At 52.5% G+C, this 22063-nt stretch overlaps 2 protein-coding genes across 2 annotated transcripts; one reads left to right on the top strand and one right to left on the bottom strand.

Annotated features, from left to right (window-relative positions):
• Nucleotides 1-492: 492 nt before the first annotated feature.
• On the bottom strand, nucleotides 493-7935 carry LOC123132401 (pyrophosphate-energized vacuolar membrane proton pump). The gene is made up of 4 exons (XM_044552187.1): nucleotides 7514-7935; nucleotides 1992-2946; nucleotides 1814-1900; nucleotides 493-1717 (listed from the first exon to the last, which is right to left on the bottom strand). Exons 1-4 carry the CDS (start codon nucleotides 7794-7796, stop codon nucleotides 715-717), a joined length of 2328 nt encoding a protein of 775 aa, XP_044408122.1. The 5' UTR covers nucleotides 7797-7935; the 3' UTR covers nucleotides 493-714.
• A 13020-nt stretch (nucleotides 7936-20955) lies between these two features.
• LOC123092798 (uncharacterized) lies at nucleotides 20956-21940 on the top strand. The gene has a single exon (XM_044514625.1). It carries the CDS (start codon nucleotides 21143-21145, stop codon nucleotides 21491-21493), a length of 351 nt encoding a protein of 116 aa, XP_044370560.1. The 5' UTR covers nucleotides 20956-21142; the 3' UTR covers nucleotides 21494-21940.
• The last annotated feature ends 123 nt before the right edge of the window (nucleotides 21941-22063 follow it).

The raw sequence follows: 22063 nt of genomic DNA, 5'->3' as shown, positions 1-22063 counted from the left end.
GCGCCCACATTCATCAGCATTAATGCAGGGGAGAGTTTGGGAACACACAGACCAAGGGTTTTGGGTCGGTCAGCCGTGCCATATTCGTATGTGGCGAAGGTCCGGACAACCCGCAAACTTCCCATATGTTTAAATCCAGTTTATAGGATTTTGGACGTTGATTGGTCTAGACAAATTTAGAGACCGTCGTTGGATAACAGAAGCTGTATGGACTGTTCAGTCCAAACATTTAGAAACAATTTGGTGCATTGTGTTGAAGTTGCCCTTAGTTTTTTTAATATATATAAATACGCTGGTGGTCACCAAAGTGAGGTCGAAGCACACTACAGTCGTTGGACTTGATAATACGCTCATTACAGTCATTGAATACATGTAGCGGTGATTTGTCATTGGCTTACTGTAGAGTCCGTATTCTATCTACATGGCACTTGGTTGACTGGCCCAATAGACTGTGTGGCATGTAGCGAAGCTTGGTCATCACCACGTCCTCTCTCTAACTTGTGGGTCCCATCTGTCATTGGGCGAAATAAGCAAATATCCTCTCTAGGCCAACCAAGCTAACCACTTGAGACAATTCATTTAGAAACAATTCACTAAGCAATAATGTCACAACATTTTTCGGGGTTTACCTAAGCCTCTAATGTTCCATATCAATCCTATCATGATATTCTCAGACCAGACACTCATGTATATATCCCTGCTGCAATGTGTGAATCAGCTGATTATGAGGCCTCCATGAGCCGCGAAGAATGGCGCGAAGACTAGGGACTCCACAGCCATGAGCTTGATGAGGATGTTGAGCGACGGCCCGGACGTATCCTTGAGCGGGTCTCCGATGGTGTCACCGATCACGGCGGCCTTGTGCGCCTCCGAACCCTTGGGACCCAGGGACTTGGCGTGCTCCGACGCACCCGCCTCGATGTACTTCTTGGCGTTGTCCCAGGCTCCCCCGCTGTTGGAAGCAGATATGGCCACCTGCACGCCGGAGACGAGCGCGCCGGCGAGCAGGCCGGCGAGCGTGTGGACGCCGAAGAAAGTGCCGACGACGAGGGGCGCCAGCAGCACCAGCGCCCCGGGGGGCATCATCTCCCTCAGGGACGCGTCCGTCGAGATCCTCACGCAGCTGGCGTAGTCCGGCGTCGCGCGCCCCTCCATCAGCCCCGGGATGGTGCTGAACTGCCGTCGCACCTCCTCCACCATCTTCAGCGCCGCGCTGCCCACGCTCTTCATCGTCATCGCCGAGAACCAGTACGGGAGCATCCCGCCGGCGAGCATCCCGGCGAACACCTTGGGGCTCAGCACGTTGATCACCGTGACGCCCGCGCGGCTCACGAACGCGCCGAACAGCGCCAGCGACACCAGCGCCGCTGAGCCGATGGCGAACCCCTTGCCGATGGCCGCGGTGGTGTTGCCCGCGGCGTCGAGGGCGTCTGTCCGCTGCCGGATCCTGCGGCTCATGCCGGCCATCTCCGCGATGCCTCCGGCGTTGTCGCTGATCGGGCCGTACGCGTCGATGGCCAGCCCGGTGGCCACTGTGCTGAGCATCCCGAGCGCGGCGATGGCGATGCCGTAGATTGATGCCAAGGTGAAGCTGATGTAGATTGATAGGGCGATGGCTAACACGGGAACGATGACGGATTTGTAGCCGAGCGCCAGCCCGAAGATGACGTTGGTCGCCGCGCCGGTCCTGCAAGAGTCGGCCACGTCCCGAACAGGGCTGCGCAACCCACAAAGTTAATCACTCCGAATCCGAAAGTTTCCGAATGTGCACAAAACTATCTCACTGAGACAAACGAATAGTAGAACTAATTACCTGTAAGCATTACTGGTGAAGTACTCTGTGGTGAAGCCGATGGCCAGACCTGCCCATAACCCAATGGCGACGCAGAAGAACACGTGCCTGCCATTGCAAACGCCGGCCATTGGTTACCTTAACATGATCCATCAGTGGCAAAATGCATGCAGAGTGAGACTCGGCGGCGAGGGCTTACCAGTTCTTGACCTGTTTCTGCTCCCCGAAATCGAACATGGTGAACCTGGCGGGGAGCGCGGCGAAGGTGACGACGAGGGCCGCGACGGTCATCAGCGCGGTGGAGATGATGAGCTGAAGCTTCAGCGCTGGCGCGACCCCGCGGACGGTCTTGACCTTGAAGAAATCGGTGGCGAAGAGCGTGGTGACCAGGCAGACCACAAGCCCCGCCGAGCTTATCAGCAGGGGGTAGCACACCGCCGCAAAGTCGTGGTCGGCGCCGAACGACGAGATCGATGCCACGAACAGCGCCGCGCAGGTGGACTCGGCGTAGGACCCGAACAGGTCGGAGCCCATCCCGGCGATGTCGCCGACGTTGTCGCCCACATTGTCAGCGATCACCGCGGGGTTCCTCGGGTCGTCCTCGGGGATGTTCCGCTCCACCTTCCCGACGAGGTCGGCGCCGACGTCCGCCGCCTTGGTGTAGATGCCGCCGCCGACCCTCCCGAACAGCGCCATGGACGAGCCGCCGAGCCCGTAGCCGGTGATGGACTCGTACAGGCCCTCCCAGTCGTCGTGGTAGTAGAGCCCAAAGAGCTTGATGGCGACGTAGAGCACCAGGAGGCCCAGGGACGACAGGAGGAACCCCATGACGGCGCCGGACCGGAACGCCGTAGCGAAGGCCGCGCCGATGCCGCGGCGCGCCTCCAGTGTGGTTCTCGCGTTGGCGAACGTGGCAATCCGCATGCCGAGGAAGCCCGACACGACGGAGGTGACGGCGCCCAGGAGGAAGGCCATTGTGGTGAAGACCGCGTTGGCCAGCGCCGGCTTGCACGTCTTGCCCTTGGTGTACTGGCACGGCTGGCTGGCGGTGCTGAAGCGGTGCACGGACCCCAGGAAGAGGAAGATGACCACCGCGAAGATCACCGTGAAGGCCGCGAGGTACTTGTATTGGGTGAAAAGGAACGAGTTTGCTCCTGCAATATTTGACACGTTACTACTCGAATTGTTGTCAAGAGTGTGCACGGACCAATGACGAATTTCAAATGGAAACTTTGCTGGTTACACTTGTTTCAAAACAGATATACTCCGTGCTAGCTTCAGTGGGTGTGATGTATAATCATACAATGCAGGACATGTACAAACTGTACAGACATGTTCTTTATTTTCAGCACTTAACTCAACAATTTGGGTACAATAACAGTAAAACTTGGTTGCAGTAGTAATAATGATCAAATTGAGTAATTTTCACATTCAATTTTTTTCTCCACCTATAAAGAAATCTGGTTACACTTGAGAAAACTTCCATATTTATCAAAATGGCATCAATATGCCAAACTAGTTCAAAAGTTAGAGCATCTCTATCTTGAATTAGGATTCAAGATAGGGGGCAGAAGGTGCCCATCTCGCTGAAATTTAGAGGGAGGGTGGGGGACAAAAATAGTTAGGAAATTTAGAGCATCTCCAACAGGCGTGCGATACTAACGCCGCGCTGAAAAAGTACCTTCTTTTGCGCGTGCGCAGTTGCTCCGTGCGCTCCAGCGAAGGCGTAAAAAACGCGCGCAGCATAAATGGTTCAACGCGTGGAGCGAAACAGCATCGTGTGACGCTTATTTCGTGCGCCCGCTCCCGCGCGCTGCACACTCGAGCGCCCGCGCTGCTTTCGCCCCGCCCCGCGCCGCTGCCAGCGAATTCGCCCGATGGACGGCTGCGTCGACATCCCCCTCACCCCTTCCTACACCCGCGACCCCTCCGCCGCTGCCGGTGCAAACCCTAGCGTGGGGAGCTTTGGCTTCACCTCCGTCGGTGCTCCTCCAAGCACCGGTCTCGCGCGCGGCCTTTTCATGGCTTCATGGACGAGCTCGGCGGGTGGAGTCGCGCCAACGCCCACCGTGAAGCCATGTGCCCCCCTCTCGAAGCTCCCAAATGCGGCGGTGGCGAAGGAGGGCAAGGTGTTCGGGAAGAAGAACAAGGCGGCGGACAGCTCCTCTAGGCGGCTGAAGAAGAGACTTGCAGGGCGTGCGGCGGATGCATCGGCGACCGAAGTACCGGCGAGCTCGCTTGTTGCGCCGACGGGGTCGACGCGCACAAGGTGTTCGATGAAATGCCCACAGGGTATGATTTCGCCCATTTTTTTCGTAGTTGTTTTTTACATGAATGAATACATATGGATAGCTTATTTGTTTCGTTGTATATACTTTGTAGTTTCAACGATGAGACATATATATCAACTATGGGTGTTGGCTCCAACAATTCTCATTGGTCTCAAACCAATTATGTACATTTCCGTAATCATGAGTTTGAGGTGGACGAGGATGGTGAGGGTATCGTCGATGCACCGAAAAGAAGAGCAGACAACTACAGTATGGACCAAGACATCTTGCTATGCAATACATGATTGGGTGATTTTAAACTATGCTATGTCTTGTTTTGATGTTTGAAATATCACCATATTGTCTCCAAAATGAACATGTTGCAAGCGCCGGCTGCTCGCGCGCGTTGTAGTTTAGCACGTCTACTGGAGCGACGCGCGCGCGCAATTTTTTGCAACGGCCGCTGGAGCCAGGCTCCCTAGCGCGCTAAATTTCGATGTTGTAAACTGTTTTTAACGCGGCGCGCCTATCGGAGATGCTCTTAGGTTGGAACTTTTGTAGCCAGCCCGTAGATGTAGGATTATCACTCTACAGTCTACACCCTACCCACCAACTCCGGCACCTGCGACCGTGCACCCGCACAGGTCAAGCCTCTGCCTTGCATCCACTTGAGTGTTGAGACGCCGCGGCGTCCCCAACAGCGGTTGAAGTACATCTTTTAGGCCAACTTCACCGCACCATCCTATCTTGTCCGGCCCCGTTCGTTTGGAGTAAAAGGGACAAACCAGGCGGCCCAGCGCGCGACGGCCCGGACCCATATTGTCCATTTTGTGTCCGGGCCGACCCATTTCGAGCGCAAACTTGCGCCTGGTTTGGGTCGCGGCGGACAGCAAACGGACACGCGCTCGTCCGCGTCGGGGCCGCGTGGCAGGCGGCCACCTACCTCCCATCTGCTAACATAAATGCACACGGGCGGGTGGCCCCACCTGTCATCCGGCCATCGAACGGCCGCCGTCCTTCTTAAATGGGACCCGTGGATCAGTCGTCGTCCTCACCTCCACTTTCGGCCCCTCTCTGCCCCCTCGAAAGCCGACACGACCAAGCCTTATCCGCTTCCCGTCCTCGAACTTGCCGGCCGGCCGCAGCCATGGGGCTATGGAACTACGGCCGCAAGGGGAAGCACGACCGCGAGGCCAGCTCCTCCTCGGGCCGCCGTCGCGGCTTCGTGAAGAAGGAGGAGCCCGCGTCACCGCCGCGCTCCTCCCGTCGAGCCCCCGCACCGGCCCCCTTCACCATCGCCCCTAGGCCCATCGGCGAGCGCAACCGGCAGTACCACTGCGCGGACGTGTGCCGACGCTACTGGGAGACGAGGACGCCGGTCCCGTGGAGCGACGTCCACCTCCCCAATGGATGGCACCTCAGCGCCGACCGGGTCCTGATCCTGTCGGTGCCCGTGGGCGGCCGTGCGTGCCGCGATGAGATCGAGCGCCGCCGCCGCCTCCTCCCCGACGACCTGTACTACGACGACAGGTACGCCCCCGATTCTGTGATGTGGGACACATGGCTCCAGGACGAGCACGGCACGCGCCGCGCGTCGTACTTCGCCGGCACGGTGTTGGGGCCGCGGCGGCCACATCTAGAGGTGCGCGGGCGTACGTGGGTGCACGGCCTCACGCCCACGTCGTCGCCTTCCCCGTCTTCGTCACCACCTCCACCTCCTCGCATGACAGCGGAGGAGGAGGCCCGGCTCATGCAGCATGTCATGGAGGACTCCATGAACATGCACGACGAGCGCCAATGGGACGGCTTGTAGGAGGCCATGGCACTCTCTGCCGCCGGCGACGTCGCCTTCCCCGAGCTGCAGATGGCGGCCGTCAAGGAGGAGGAGAGGAGGGAGGAGGCGATGGAGGAGGAGCCGGTGGCCGCGTTCCACCCGGGCCTGGTGGGCCAGCAATGAAGCTGGTCGTGCACCGCGCCAGAGATGGCCGACGCCGTGGGGGGCGTGAACTGGTGCCCCACGCCGCCGCGGTCACCGGAGTGGGAGGCCTCGCCACGGGAGGAGGTGGTGCAGGCACCTCCGTCCTTCCAGGCCGCCCCCGTGTACCACGCGCCGCCGCCCCACCTCTGGACGCTGCTGGCCTACGTCGACCTCGTCAGCGAGGACAACGACACCGGCGGCCAGTGATGAAGACAGCGAGGGCCATGGCATCGACGGGCGCGGCTGGAGCGCGTGGCGGCGTTTTTTATTTTTTTTATGTAAATTATGACACTTTGTGAACTGCTAAACTGGGCCGTTTTGTGGCCGTCACCCCCTAACTAAGTTTTATGTTTATTAAACTGCGCTTATTTACTTTTTTTAGTCATTTTATTTACGTTTTTTTGTTTTTTTTTAACCATCCCCAACGCGAACGTGATTTGGGGTGCGGCCGCGCGGTGGGCACACGCACGACCCAACGGACAAGGCCGGACACGGGCGAACCCATCGGCGCCTCAAAGGAACAAAATTCGGCCAAATCGGACATCCGTTTGGGGTCGTGCAGTGGAGTTGGCCTTAAGTTTTTCATCCAAGTGGAAAAGACAACACTCCTACCGGGCTCTAAAACGTGCTCAATGCTCAACCAGCAGTAAGAACAGGTCGTGGAGGCTATCACAAAGTCGACCAAATTAATCAAAGAAATAGAACCATACTTCCTAGTAAAGTTAACAGAATGGGAATCAAAAAAACTTGCAAGGATATGGCGTCTCCGGCGGCCCGTCGAACACGTGCCAGGTTAGGTGCCACCACTACTTGGTCAAATCTTTGACAGTGCATCTTTTCGTGAACGAGGAGCAAGTCACAAATCAAGCATATTTAGTTTCCCAATGGCCTGGATTTCCTCAGAGTTGACTTGTGGCATATAAATTATGTCAGCAGCAAGGTGTTTGAGCTGATCATCTACTGTTGGTCAATGGTTTTGACAGTGCATCTTTGCTTTACATCAGGATAAAGTGTTTCGAAAAAAATGGATAAAGTGTCTCTCTTTTTCGGAGCAAGTTCCACATCAAACACGTTGGTAAAGAACTCTGGATGAGGAGATTGTGCAGTTAGTTGCGTTCGATTAGAGTTGAACACGACCCGTTTACGAAGTCCAAACCATGAATTTTCTCCAAAACGTAAATATATAGAAGCTGACGGCAAAGAAAAATACCCTGAACTGTGACTAATTAGTTTACACGAGTGAAATATCATTTTATATAGTTATTATTAAGCATATTTGTCTGCATATATGTGTTCGTGAAAGATCAAATATCACTACTTCGTACAAAATTGGGCAAACAAAATTAATCCCTAGCGGCAGTAGTGAGTAGTGACCCATAAATAAGGGCTAAACTAACAACACCGATCAAAGAAAAGCGTTTGAATTTGAAGAGTCCGCGTAAGGAACTCAAGATAAGTACGAATGGAACTCACCGACTGAAATGGCGTTCTGGATCTCCGCGCACCTGGCCACGGCCGCCGGGCCGTCGCCTCCATCCTCCTCCTCATCGCTCTCGCCGTCCCCGCCGCCGCCGATACGGGTATCCTCACCGTCCTCGTCCCCCGTCCGGAACACCGGCTGCCCGTGCACGCCGTTGCCGGCCGGCGCGTAGGCGGACACCTTCGCCTTGGCGACGAGGAACCATTGCCAGAGCGCGAAGGCAATGCCGACCACGGCGCACGCCGGTATGACCGCGTCGGCCACGGAGAAGCCCATCGCGCGCGCCCCCGGGAACCAGCGGGAAAAGCAAGAGTAGAGAGAGAGAGGGGGGGAGAGAGGCTCGAAATATTGCAAGTTGTGGAGGATTTTGTGAGCGTGGGAACCGGCAAGGCTGGCGAGATCGAGAGCAACTGCCTTCCTCCTCCTGGAGTAGGCGGTATTAAGCAACGGGGTGACCGTTGAGTATGGTTATTGACTTGAGGAGGTGCGCTGTACGATGTACGGTTAGCTTAGCTGGGGGGTAACATAGGCTGCTTCGTCGCCAGGGCATGTGGTGTGTAGTAATAATCTTCAACCCTCGAATAGAAACGACTAAAATAAGCCGAAGTTGTCAGTGTAGTGCATACCTAAGGTGCAACAAACATTAGGTCGTCTGTAGCGTGAGCCCAAGGCCGTTCATATGGGGGCTTGGAATCGGTTCAATACAGTAGCTGGAGGCTGGAGCCAGCCGATTCCAAGTGATACAAATGAACTTTTTAGATAAAAGGCCATAGCCCGACTTTATAAATAGAGCCACACGACAGTGTCACAGACCCGAACATAAACACCGTCAACAGGCGAAACAACGCGAATCCACCGAACAGAAAGTCTGGGACAGGCAAACGAACGAAAGTTTAAGGGGATACATGGCAACCTGCCATACTCGGCGCGCAGGCCGGAAGGGAGAAGACTAAACCCGACGAAGAGAACAACACCAAGATCAGACGGCAGGGTCCAGCCCGGAGATGTGGGATGCCGAAGCCCGAATTTTGGCGATGAGTAAGTCTAGGGCATCCCGCTCTTCCACCTTAGTCAAGAATCTCCACTGCTGCAATAGAATACAAGATTTGAAAAGAACGTCAGCAGGCTTAGATGGGAAAATATGCTCAATAGTAAATTTGTTCCTAATAGTCCATTAAGCCCAGCACAAGGCACCCAGGCCTACCCAGAACACCCTCTTGGTAACCCCAACCAAAACTTTGGCTAGGTTTCTAAGCTCCGAGAATGAAGAAGGGTTCCAAGAAACCTGGAGCCAAGATCTGACACAACTCCACACCAACTTGGCCAGCACGCAGTGGAAAAAGATGTGTTCCGAGTTTTCCAAGGCACCGCAAAGATGACAGAACTCCGAGCCTGGCCCATTGCACTTGCGAATCTGGTCAGCCGCCGGGAGGCGGCCTCGAAAAGCTTGCCAAAGGAAATTTTTAATCTTAGGAGGCACTTTAGATCGCCAGACGCAAGAGAATCTACTCGAAGGATTACCGACGATAAGCCTAGTGTACAACGACTTAACCGAAAACCTGCCAGAGGCCGAAAGAGGCCAAACCACAGAATCAGACGACTCCGAGAGCACAGGGAAGAGGGCAGAGAAACTTTGCCAATCTTCCAACTCTTCAGGAGACAGGGACCGACGAAAAGCCAGATCCCAATTATTCGCCACAACCTCCGCGATGGAGATGTCCGGCTTAGGACAGTAAGAATACAGAACCGGAAAACTAACAGCTAGAGGGGCATCCCCAGACCACCAGTCCAACCAGAAGCGAACCGCAGTCCCGTTACCCACGATAAATTTAACATGCTCCAGGAAGATAGGCTTGACTTTGACAAGGTTCTTCCAGAATTGAGATCCACGACGAGCGGAGGCAAATAGAGGGCTAGAATGTGGGAAGTATTTAGCCTTGAGGATCGAAAACCAAAGGGAATCGGCCCCGCTAGTCATAATTTTCCACCACCACTTAATTAGCAAACATTTGTTCATCACTTACATATTAATAATGCCTAACCCCCCCAGGTTTTTAGGCTTACACATATACTGCCACTTGACCAGCCTATATTTCCGTTTGTTATCCGCAGAGTTCCAGTAAAAAGCTCCCCTATGTTTGTCAAAGCCAGCATGAATGCCAGCCGAAAGAAGATAGAACCCCATAAGGAACATAGGAAGAGAAAGATAAGGAGGAGTTAATTAGAGCAACTTTGCCCGCGTTAGTATTATATCTCCCCCTCCATGGAAGCACCCTGTTTCCCACCTTAGCGACATCCGGAGCAAAGTCCTTAGCGTGCAGCAAGACAGGAGAAATTGGAAGACCTAAATACTTGAAAGGGAAGGAGCCCAAGGAGCAATTAAGAAGCCTGGCCACCCGCAAGGCTTCCACATCATCGACACCGGTCACTAAGACCTCACTTTTAGAGAAGTTAATCTTAAGGCCCGAGATAGCTTCAAAACAAAGCAATATGAATTTAAGGTTGGCAATACAGGAGTCGTCCAGCTCCACCATGATAATTGTGTCATCAGCATATTGCAAATGAGATACCCCATCCGGGAGAAGATGGGAGACCACTGGAATGATGTGACCACATTGGGCTGCCCTAGTGAGCATGCAAGAAAACGCATCAGCCACAAAGTTAAAAAGAACCGGGGAGGCAGGGTCCCCTTGACGAAGGCCTCTGCCATTGGCGAAGAAATTACTAATGAACCCATTCACAGACACGGCAGTATGGCCACCCGAGACCATCTGCATGATACAATGCACAAAAGCTCCGTCAAAGCCTTTCGCAAGCAGGACCTGCTTGAGGAAAGACCAACTAACCGAGTCATAAGACTTTTCAAAATCTAACTTAAGGATAATCGCTTTAGCTTTCCGAGAGTGAAGGTCGTGCACAACATCGTGCAAAGAGAGGATACCATCTAAAATGAAACGACCTTTGATAAAAGCTGATTGGAAGGGGCTAATAACTCTATGAGAAACCGGGGACAGTCGATTCGCAAAGCCCTTAGCAGGAAATTTGGTAAAGTTATTGATCAGAGCAATAGGTCGGAATTGAGAGATTAATTCAGCACCCTTAACCTTGGGAATCAGGGAAATAACAGCGTAGTTGAGGCATGAAATATCGATAGTACCAAGACAGAAGCCCTAAATGACCTTGAAAACCAATTGTTTCAGCTGAGGCCAGAATTTCCAAAAGAAAGGGATCGAAAAGCCATCTGGCCCAGAGGCAGCATTCGGATTAGCAGAATTAACTACATCCAATATTTCCTGATCAGAAAGGGGGATCATCAATGAGGCATTTTCCTCAGGCGATATTTTAAGGCCAAGGTTCCAGAGGGAAGGGGAGATACATAGGCCCGAAGGAGACTTCGCCCCCAGCAGAGAAGAGAAGAAGTCCACCACGTGAGCCATAATAACAGACTGGTCCGAAGAGCGTGCACCATTAATAATCAGGCTATTGATACCACAGCGCCTTCGCCTACCGTTCGCGATCGCAAAGAAATAAGCCGTGGGGGAGTCCCCTTTAAGAGTCCAGTTGAGAGTGCCCCGCTGGCGCCAGTAAACCTCAGCCTGGTAGTGCAACTGCATTAAGGCAGCCTCAAGGTTATACCGAACCGCCCAACCATCATCGGAGAGCCCAGTGGAGTCGGCCGCCAGATCAAGAGAGGCAATCTGTGCCTCAAGGAAGTTTTTGGATCGCCGATCCTCCACCGCACGATTACGAGACCAACCTCTAAGAAATTTACGTAGGTTGTAGGAACACGAGTGCCAGTCATCCAGAGGCCCAAAGGAGCGAGCATTAGAGGAGAGAAGGAGGGATATCTTCGCGGCCACCATCTCATTAAAACCATCAACATACAGCCAAGAGGCGTCAAATTGGAATCTAGCCGGGGGTCTAAGATTAATAAAACCATCGTCAAGAGTTAAGGGGGTATGGTCAGAGCCAACGATGCATTTGGCGCCAAGGGAGGCCCTGGGAAACATGGAATCCCACCTGGGACAAATGAAGACTCGATCAAGAACTGATCTAATCGGATTAGCCTGGTGATTGGACCAAGTAAAGCGAGATCCGCCCCGAGGAATCTCATGAATAGCATTGGTGCTGATAAAATCATTAAAGGCATTCGCCAGAGGCCAGGAAAAGATATCATTACTTTTATCAGAAGGACACCGAAGGAGATTAAAGTCACCCCAGATAACCATCGGGAGATTGCAGGACTCGATCTTCACAGAAAGCTCATTGAGAAATAGAGGGGACAGAGAATGATCAGCAGGCCCATATACCACGATAAACTCGCAAAGAGTATTCATAGCTTTATGACAAACTACAGAGCTAGCCCAAAATATTCCATGATCAAAGGCAACAAAATCAAAAATATCTTTATTAGAGCCAATCAAGATCCCACTCGAGAGGCCCGAGGCAGGTAACACGTGCCAGTCGAATCTGTCCATGCCCGCGATAGCAGAAAGTTCATTAGGTGAAAAAGCTTCCTTAAAGGTTTCAGCCAACCCCACGAAATCAATGATGTTAGAGCGAACCAGATCTTTGAGTTGATCGCGGCGCCCCCTAGCACCGAACCCTCTAATATTCCAAAATAAAGCCCTCATTTGTATGACAAGTTTTTAATGCGGAGACTCGACCTGCTAGGAGCCGCGCAGGATTTAGACCGTTTATTCGTGCCCCTCCTAGATACATTGGGTTGGGGCTGGCCACTACCAGCATCCACACCCGCCTCCCCAATCTGAGAGTTACTAGAGTCAACAGCTGAAAGTACATGTAGTCCCCATGTGTGGTTTTGGTAATTAAATGACAATCCTAATGGACTAATGTTTGCGTTGAGTTGTACATTTGAAGGAAAGTTCCATTTCCAATGCATGAAGAATATTGGATGAACTGAAGGATGTTTGTTCCATCGTGATGCAAGAAGGAGATAGAATGGATTCGAAATGAATGCCATATACATACTGTTGTGCATGCATTAAGGCTTATGGGTTGAACCATGATGGATCAAGATCTTGAGAGAATGATTAAAGAGAAGAATTCTACATATGCTTGATGATAGGATCATTATGAGCTCATTTGTTGAGTCGGGGATTATTATGTATTGAAGCAAGTAATTCAAGTGAAGAATTCATTGTGCCTCTCAAGATACTATGTTGGAGCATAAGAACGGGTAAATGATGTCCAATATGATATTCAAGGAGAAACTTGATATGGTCATGGTGAATTGAGATATTGGTTATTATGTCTTGAAGAAATGAAGCATAGTGAAGATATCAATAGGGCCTTCAAGACATCAATATTAATCATGGAGAAAAGATAAATGTTGACCAAGATGAAGATCAAAGATTGACCTCTAAGATGGACAACACACAAGCGCATATCATGTGCCACATGAGATCTTATGGTATGGTAAGAATTTATCAATTGCGCTTTGTGTACTAACCCATACTATGTGTTGTCTATGTTATGTGGGTTAGGTAATTCTCATGAGCTTGGTGCTTATAAGAAAGCTTGGTGCTCATCAAAGTATGTCATCAAGTAATTAATGTTGATGGACAAGTAAAGATGAATGCAAAGCAAATCTTCCCACATTGTGTATGGGGGAGCTACTTGAAGACTTCTTCAATGTCTTGCCTTCAACTTGAGCCATGAAGAAACATCAATATAAAGCTCAAGTGAAAGGCTCTAGTCAAATGTATTAGTTCCTTTGGCTTTAGATGTGAGGATCGATGACCATCGAAAAGGATATATGCTCAGGAATGAGTTTTCGGAAGCTATCTAGTATAGTTCTTTTATGATTCTTGAGTTATAGGGATCCCGCACTATTAAGAGGGGATCAAAGGGGTTAGTGATGGATTTGCTCAAGTCAACATCATCTATTTCTATTCTTCTCACATCATATTCCAACATAGGCATATTTCTCTCCTATCCAATACAAATACAATATGCCTACATATCTCAAAAGAAAATCCAAAGCCAACTAGGTTCCCCAAAGTATATGTATAACCATTGCATGCTTTGCACCCTCCATTGTGGCTTATATTGGGTGGTTCTATATGTGAGGACCTGGAGTTTTTCCATAGCTTCAAAACGAGCCCAAGATCATCAAAATCGGAGTCCGGATGTAAAGGTTATGCATGTTTCAGTTTTGGGGTTCCTGCTGTTTTTTTGATGGCCGGACATCCGGGACTTGGCCGGATGTCCGGGCTTCCGGGTCGCCCCGGATGTCCGGGATCCTCCCGGAAATCTGGCCCGCAAATTCCAGAACCTGTTTTCAAATGTTGGTTGTGCCCGCCGGATGTCCGGCACTTGCCTGGATGTCCGGCCCTTGCCCGGATGTCCGGCCTGGCGCTGTCACTTACTCACAAACGGCTAGTTTTCTAGGCCCTCTATATATACCCCTCTACTAATCTGGTAGAGGGTTGACCACTTCATCCCAAATCGCCCCAAGAACACAAGTGGCTCCCTCTCACTTCTCCTACACCAAATCTTAGATCCCGGAGAGATTTGTGAGAGTTCTTGAGAGTTTTTCCAATCAAGTGATAGATCCACTCCCTCTCCCTCTCTTGACCAAAGGAAATTCGTGATTTGAGCAAGTCTTGAGCATTTCCCCTTTGTTCTTGTTACTCTTGGAGGTTGGAGACTCCTAGGCGGTAGGAGTGCTCCGGTGAGGAATCAACTTGTGATTTGTCCCCCGAAAAGTTTGTGAAGGTTTGGAGGCCGCCTCAAGGTCTACCACTAGTGGTTGAGAATCGCCTTCGTGGTGATATCTCAAGGAGAATAGGGTGAGCCTTCGTGGCGTTGGTGTGCCTTCGTGGTAACATCCACCTCTCTAACGGTGACTAGCTTCCCTCCAAGGAAGTGAACATCGGGATACATCCTCGTCTTCGTGACTTTGGTTATCCCTAACCTTAACCCCTTACTTGTGGTTTACTTTGGTCACTTGACCGTGCATTCACTATATCTTGTTGTCCTCATTATATTGTGTTGGTTACCATATCGTAGAGATCATTTAGGCCAACGCTTTATAGTCCGCAATTCATACTTGCTACCATTGTTCTATCTTGTGCTGAGTGTGAATTGCTAGCTTGTAACATTCATTTCCATATCTTGTGACATAATTTGTGTAAGCTTGTATTGCTTACTTGTGGTTGTGTGTATTATTCATTTACATATCTTGTGATATACATTGAGTAAGTTTGTGTACTTACTTGCGCTTACTCATATCCTCGTTGTCCTCATCTTGTTTATCCTAAGCTGTTGGTGCACTTAGTGAGCCTAGTATATTTAGGATTTGTGCTTGAAAAGTATCCGCTTAGTTTATTTCCGCATTAGGATATATCCAAATCCGTAAAATATTTTAAAATGCCTATTCACCCCCCCTCTAGGCGACATCGTGGTCCTTTCAACAGCCAAAGAGGCAATGGCCTCTTTGGCTTTGGAAATGGCCGCCTGAGCCACCTCGTTAGCCCGAATGATTGCAAGAAGGGAACTAGGAGAGCCAACAGAAGTATCAACCATCACTCCCACATCCGACATAATATTTAAAAGAAGATCATTCGAAAGAGACGGTAAAACCAACCGAACCGGAGAAGAAACAGAAGAGGGGACGGGATGAGTACCTGGGGGGGTAGATCCTTTATCGCAGCCCGCTTCTCTGCCCGCTCCATGATAGAGCCGCCAGAGTTAGCCACCCGCCTGACTTTGCGAGCCGTGGACGCCGGGGACCGAATCACAGGCGACCGAGCAGCAGGAGAAGCCGGAGAGGGGCCCGAGCGAGACATAGATCCCATATCCTTGTCAAGACGGCAGCATACCCCAGCCATAGATTGCTTCAAGCCCAATGTATTCCTGCTCTTAGCTGAGAATTTGCGCACTGAAGATTTCTTCTTCCACTGAGACTGGACTCCCATCACATCACGCCCAGGAGAGGCAGGCAGATCTTCAATCCCCGAGCGGGTGGGGGAGAGCGACCGGACCGGAAGGTTGGAGCAAGCACCAGACATGGGGGTAGCCGACAGGGAAGGAAGCTTCGCCAGATCATCACCAGCAGTAGAAACCATAGGGACAGCAAGAGGCTTCGCAACAGCCTCGCGAGGTGCAGTGCCAGAAGGAGCTTGGGAATGAAACAACTCACGTTCAGAATCAGCCAAACCATCCCACTCAGATTGGGTGAAGCGGAGGTTAGATCCATTACTCTGGTTGGCACCACCCATAGATCCATCCCCCTCCTTATCACGATTGTCCGAAGGGTTAGAAGGAGGAGGGGGAGGTGGAGCCTGAAAAGCAGCCGCCCCCTCCACCCGCACCCGAAGCTTGATACCATTGGGGGAGGGGAAGATATCAATCTGGCCATGCACACGATCCGGATCCACACACCAAACCTTCAACCTTGCAGGGCTAACCTTGTTCAGGGAATCCACATCCACCTCCACGGGCTTCCCAATCAAAACCCCAAACGCCATTAGAAAGGCAAACGAACGGTGACTAGCAGGCAAGTCATCAATCAGGACCCAGACATGGGAGAGAGGCCCAGCTACCGTACCATTGCAAGACGCCGATTTGACAGAGACCACCAATTGGTTGAGGGGCAGAGTGAAACTTGTGCACGAAGCAATCATCCGCAAGCACTCATTGGAGGGAAACACCACCGAAAACTCATTGTCCGAGATCTGCACCACTTGCCAATCCCACCTTGCCTCATCCCAAATGCGAAGCCCCTCGAGTAAGGTTTGGGGCGAGATCTTTTGGTCCTTCACAAAAACAATCGCCGCATTGGAGAGAGAGGGAGCCACCTCCAGGACAGGCAAGTCACTGTCGAAGGCGAAGAAGGCGCATCCGGGGAGGCCCGATCCAAACTGAATAACCGAGGGGGATTTCTGCCTATTCATGCAGTTGACCGTGAGCTGACCATCAGAGCGACAGATCAAGCAGAAAGGGGGGTTGGTGCATCAAGATTGGAAATGATCAGGTCTATGGCAGGCGAAACAGGTGAGCGCCGAGGGATTACTTTGGGGAGCAGAGGAGGGGCGGGGAAGCGGAATCGGCGAGGAAGGAGGAAGCAGCCTGTCTCCCACCCCCGAAGAGGGAGGAGCACCGGAGAGCGGGCCGAGGGGACGACACGCCGGCCCACCGAAGGACCGGGGCGGCGGACGCGACCCATCATCGGCACCAGCCGGGCAAGGAGGGGGGGAACGCGACGGAGCCAACGAGCCACGCCCCGCGCCAAGGGCAGGCACGGAGCCAGACGAAGAAGAGATCCCACCACCGGAGGCCGCCGCCTCCTCCCACGGATCCAACGCCGGAGAGAGCGAGGGGACAGATCCAGATCCCAGCGGACCAGAACCAGACGCGCGCTCCCGCTCCGAGCGCTGCAGCCACTCCGGACCCGCAGCCCAGGCCGCACGGTCACGAGCCACCTTCTCGCGCATCGACTGCTCCGCCTCCAACTTGGAGCGGAGCGAGGCCTCGAGCTCCAGATCCACCGCAGAAGCAGGAGAGTCCTCGCGTTAGCGCTTACTGCCCGAGATCGCCTCGCAGGAGGAACCCCAAGACTTGTCCATGGCGAGCACCGCAGCGAAAGGGAGGAGAAGAGGAGGAGGAGGGCTAGATCTGACGAGGCGACGAATGGGGAGACGGTGACGGCGCAAATCGCAAGCGGAAGCCGAAAACCCTAGCAAAGGGGGGAACGAGCCGCGGGGTATCCATAAATAGCCCGACCTAGCCGAGCCCACCTGGGCCCGACGCGAAAGATGGGCCGAAGAGGAGAGGGGAGCAGGTAGCAGGCCGGGGGGCCTAACTTGGCCGGGAAGGACAAGAGAGGGGAAGTGATCAACTGACAAGAGAGGGGGGAGGGGGCGTGGGCCCACTAGGCGAACCCGAAGAGATCGGCCCAACAGGCCCAAACGAGGAAACGCCCCGTGACCCACTGGCCACCGAGGCGAAATCCAGATCTAGGGCACACGATGCCAGCGCCGCCAACGCCGCCGGCGCCACCGCCGCCGGCGACGAGGCAGCCGGGGAGGGAGCAGGGGAGCGAGATGGAGAGCGTCCGAGCTCCCCATCAGGCGCACCGCCCAGAATCCCCGGCCCAGGAGAAACGCCAGAAAACTTATCGGACTTACGCCGACGATGATCAACCCGGACCCAACCAACCTCCGGCGAAGCCGAAGCCACCAGCCGACCCCGACCACCAGGGGCAAACTTGCGGGGGCAAGGCGCGACAAGGATAGGCACGGCCCGCCCAGAAGAAGCCAAAGGACAGCGGGGGGAGGAGACAGCCGACCTCGAATCCTCCTCATCGGACGCAAGGGCCCAGAAACGAGATCCAAGCGCAGGCAGCGAAGAAGGCGGTGAAGAGAGCACCATCGGCGGGTAGGCAGGGGGGGGGAGGGAGGGAACACCGACGAGAAGGGAGGGGGAGGCCGAACCACGGCCGACGAGCGGGGGAGGGGGGCTGGCCGACCGGAGTGGGAGGGGGAGGAAGGAGGAAGGGGATCCATGAACACAATGACTTCCTGACACGGTGGACTCCTCGGCTTCTCCCAGCCAATGTAACTTCACCGGCTGCTACACTCCCCCATACAAATGAACTTGTTTGCTTCGGCTCCAACCAATTAAACTACAGTTTCTACTACTCTGAAACAACCGAGATGCTGTTGTCGTAATATGGGGAAATACACATTGGTTTCTGGTTGTATATGCACCCTATATGAGGATTTTTTTTAATATTTTAATAAAGTCAAAATACCTATTTTGACAAAACACTTGACTTACTTTTGCACTAGTATATAAATCTCGACGAAAAAAAAACAAAAGTTGACCTCACAGCAAAAAAGACAAAATTTATTTGCTAATATAGATCACTATTCATACTATTTTAGCCAAAAATTTGTCTTTATTGAAAAGAAGTCAAAGGGGTATTTTTCTTGTGGATTTTATCTCTCACGAGTACAATAGAAGGTCAAGTTTATTTCAAAAATATTTTCAGGAATTTTCAACTTTTTGTTGAATTACTAATTTTTTTCCATATAGTTTGCATATGTCCTCATAGACCAAAAATTCCCCTCTCATAATATGGTCTCTTCTTCCAAGCCATGCAGGATGCTGGGGTTCCCGCTTCCTAGGGCCTTCGAGGGCCAAGAGCACCCCTGCGCCATCCCTTTCCAGGTGGCGCGCCAGGGGGGCTCTCAAAGGCTCTCCGCATCGTCCGATATGTCTGGACGACGCGGATCCGGGCAACCCACCTCAATGGTCCATGACGGGCAGACGCGCGCCGAGCCACCGTAATGCGTTGGCATTGCGTCGCACCTCCGTGCGGAGGCTCACGCGCGACGGCCCGGCTGGACCCGCCTATCGGTGTCCTCACCCGACGAGTTGATTTGGGGCTCTCCACGTCGTTCGGTCTGCTCGGGCAGCCTACCTCAGATGTGCATGGCGAGTTGATTGCGGGCTTGGACGGTGTCGGGGTTTCGATCCTGACAATGAGTACTAGAGGTATGAAAGAGGGTCGGAGCCTAAATGCGACGCAGGAGGTAGCAGCCCTACTTCTCGTGCGTTGAGGCTTGTTTTCTCTTGGGATGAATGATTACAAGGAGTGCTTAACCCCTGCTTAGGAGGAAGAGGGTAGCTTATATAGAATACACCGCAACCCCTTTACTCCCACGTTAAAGGGTGGTTTCATATGTATAACTATGACATTTACTAGTGTTAATAGTCACAACTACGACAGTTACATGTAACGATAGCCATGACTATGGTTAAACCCCGATTTAAGACTACTCGGCCGTTGTAGTTCCCACGCCGCCCCTTTGCCTTCCTTGTCCAAGTGGTGGTGGTTGGGCCGACTCGAGGGAAGACGTCCGAATGCCATCGGTGCGTTTGAGTGGACTTCTGTCATACGCATCTGAATGTGCCTATGGTCCACAGACCTACGAACGATGGTGTGGGACCCTAGATGGGGCTTAGATGTCAGGCCCTTGACCCTACCTATAGTAACTATAGGTGGCCCCATCATACGAGGCCACTGTCGGGGGCCACTGTCGCATGGTGTTTTCAATCGCACGACACCAGCATGTGGTTTGATGAACGGGACCGCTTGTCAGCGTTGCTGGCCCGTGCCGGGTTAGTTGGCTCGTGTCGGCCGATTGTGGGCGAGGGCCCAACTCGTTGTGAGGCCAGCCGAGTGCTTGTAAAGGGCTCTATGGTTGTGGGCAGAGCGTCAGGGCACCCGGCTTTGAGGTCCATCAGTGCATGTTTTGCGATGACAAGAGGCCGGGTCGGCAGCACCTCGTTTGTTTGATCCGTCATGCGTCGGGGTGGCGCTTGCACGCAACGTCTGCCCGGACGGTATTGTTCGTTGTCATATATCGTTGGATGTGCTCACCCATTTGTGTTGGTTCACTACTCGTATATAAGGGTGTGTTTGATAGCATTCTCATCTTAATATGGTTGTTCTCCTCTGATACATGCTGAGTACATGCATTTGCTGTTGCTTGGTAACAGTGTATGTGCTGAGACATGCTAAGCTGAGACTCTGTGTTGGCAGCTTGCATCTGTTTAGACATGCCCGTCGGTACTGTAAAAGTGAACAAAAAAATTCAAAATTCTGAACAATTTTTTGAAACATGAAAAAAAAACATTTTTCAAAATTCTGAAGTGTTTTGAAAGCTTGATCTTTTAAAAAAATTGAAACAAATTTAGAAAGCCTGCAAAAGAAATTAAAAAAACATTTTTCTAAAATCCTATTTTTTTGAAAATTTAAATAGTTTTTAAATTTCTTTTTTTTAATTTAAACACCAAAATCTAAAAATTTCAACAAAACTTGAAAATCTGTACAATTTTTTGAAATTTTTAACAAATTCAATCAAGACTTTTTTTTGCAAAATTGAACAAACTTTAACATTTTTTGGTATTCAAAACATTTATTAAAAGTTATTTATTTTAGAAATTCACATTTTTTAAAACATGTTGTCGCTGGCTTCGCTCATGCATGTTGACCAGCGAACAGTTGTTGACGTGTTCTCTCTTCGTGCATGCTAAGAGGGTATTTGGGCTGAACTCGTGCATGATGAGGAGGCCCCGTGCATACTACCAAACACCCAAAAATGGATTGAGAAGAAAAGTTTTAACCTCATGCACCCTCCATACACTCTATCAAACGCACCCTAAAATGCACCCTTTGTCAAAAAAAAAAAAACATAGCTCCCATGGTGAAGTGGTCATATGGACAACGTTCCTCGCGGCCCGCCATTTTCAACGAGGGAGCGAAACGAGCGGTGCTCCGGCGGCCCCGCAACTCCGGCCTCTTCCTCCGCGCCTTCGTCCGTTAATCCCACTCTCCGACCAGGCAATCGCCACCCCGCATGCCTTTAAAGCGAGGCAGAGGAGAGAAGGGCATGAGCAACCCAATAAGCTAGCGGGACGCCGGAGAGAGGGGGTGGAAGCTGCCACGCGCGCTTCGCCCAAGCCCCCCTCCTCCTCGCCCTCCCCCCGCCGCTCACGCCGTTCATAGCGTAGCACGTAGCACGTACGCGCGCGCGCAGCGCGGGCGAGAGAGACAAAGCTCGTCGGCCGGCTGTCTCTCGCCTGCCATGGGAACGGAGGTGCTCCGCCCGCACGACTGCCTGTCCCGCGTCCGCCACCACGCCCACGCCCACGCTGGCTCCAGGCGGTCGCCGCGCCCGGCCGCGAGGACGCGCCGCCGCACAGCTCGGCGCGGCCAGGCGGCGTCGCCCCTGCCGCAAGAGATGCGGGTACAGGTGCCGGCGGCCACCGTGGACGCCGCGTACGCCGGGCCAGCGTTCGGTGTCATGTCGCCGTCGCCGCGGGCGCTGCCGCTGCCGCGCTTCAGCAACACCAAGACGGCAGCCCCGGCCACCGTGGACGACTCGGCCACGCGGGAGCTCCGGCGGCTGCTGGGCCTGGAGCGGCCGGCGAATTAACCGCGCGCGAGAAATCAAACAGGCAGGCCACGGACTCAGCGAACGAAGGAAGGGTTTGTCAAGATGTACGTGTGGGTCTCTTCCATTGATTCTTTTCGGTCAATCTCCGACTCCGTCTCTCCGACGGCGCGCGTTCCCGGGGCCTCCCCCGTCCGGTGTTTTTGTCAAGGACCGAGGGAGGCGGGGAGCGACGCTGCGGCTTAGCTCCCATTGCGCGGAACCCGTCGTAGGGGAGGAGGAGCTAAACTAGAGGAAGGAGAAATGATGAAATGGCGGGAAGATTTGATGTGGTTAACTGAATCTGATCATCTTCAGATTTGCTCTTGTGATGCTCAAAAACTGGGATAGCTCAAACTTCTTGTCGACAACTGGACCAGTCGATTAGGTGTAACAACTTGTACATAATTTTTCAATCGAAGAACAACACGAACTTATTTCGGTGCGTAATTACATGATACAACAATGCAGAGGAATATGAAACACACGCTTTCAAGACCAAAATTCAGACAAGTTAAGAGCCCTCTCTTCCAAGTTGCTCGCAATCCACACGGATACAGAACATACACAGAT

This window comes from Triticum aestivum, chromosome 1B (assembly GCF_018294505.1).
Source record: "Triticum aestivum cultivar Chinese Spring chromosome 1B, IWGSC CS RefSeq v2.1, whole genome shotgun sequence".
Lineage (NCBI taxonomy): Eukaryota > Viridiplantae > Streptophyta > Magnoliopsida > Poales > Poaceae > Triticum > Triticum aestivum.
Note: the sequence above shows the minus strand (reverse complement) of the source record. Positions and strands in the feature narration are given on the sequence as shown.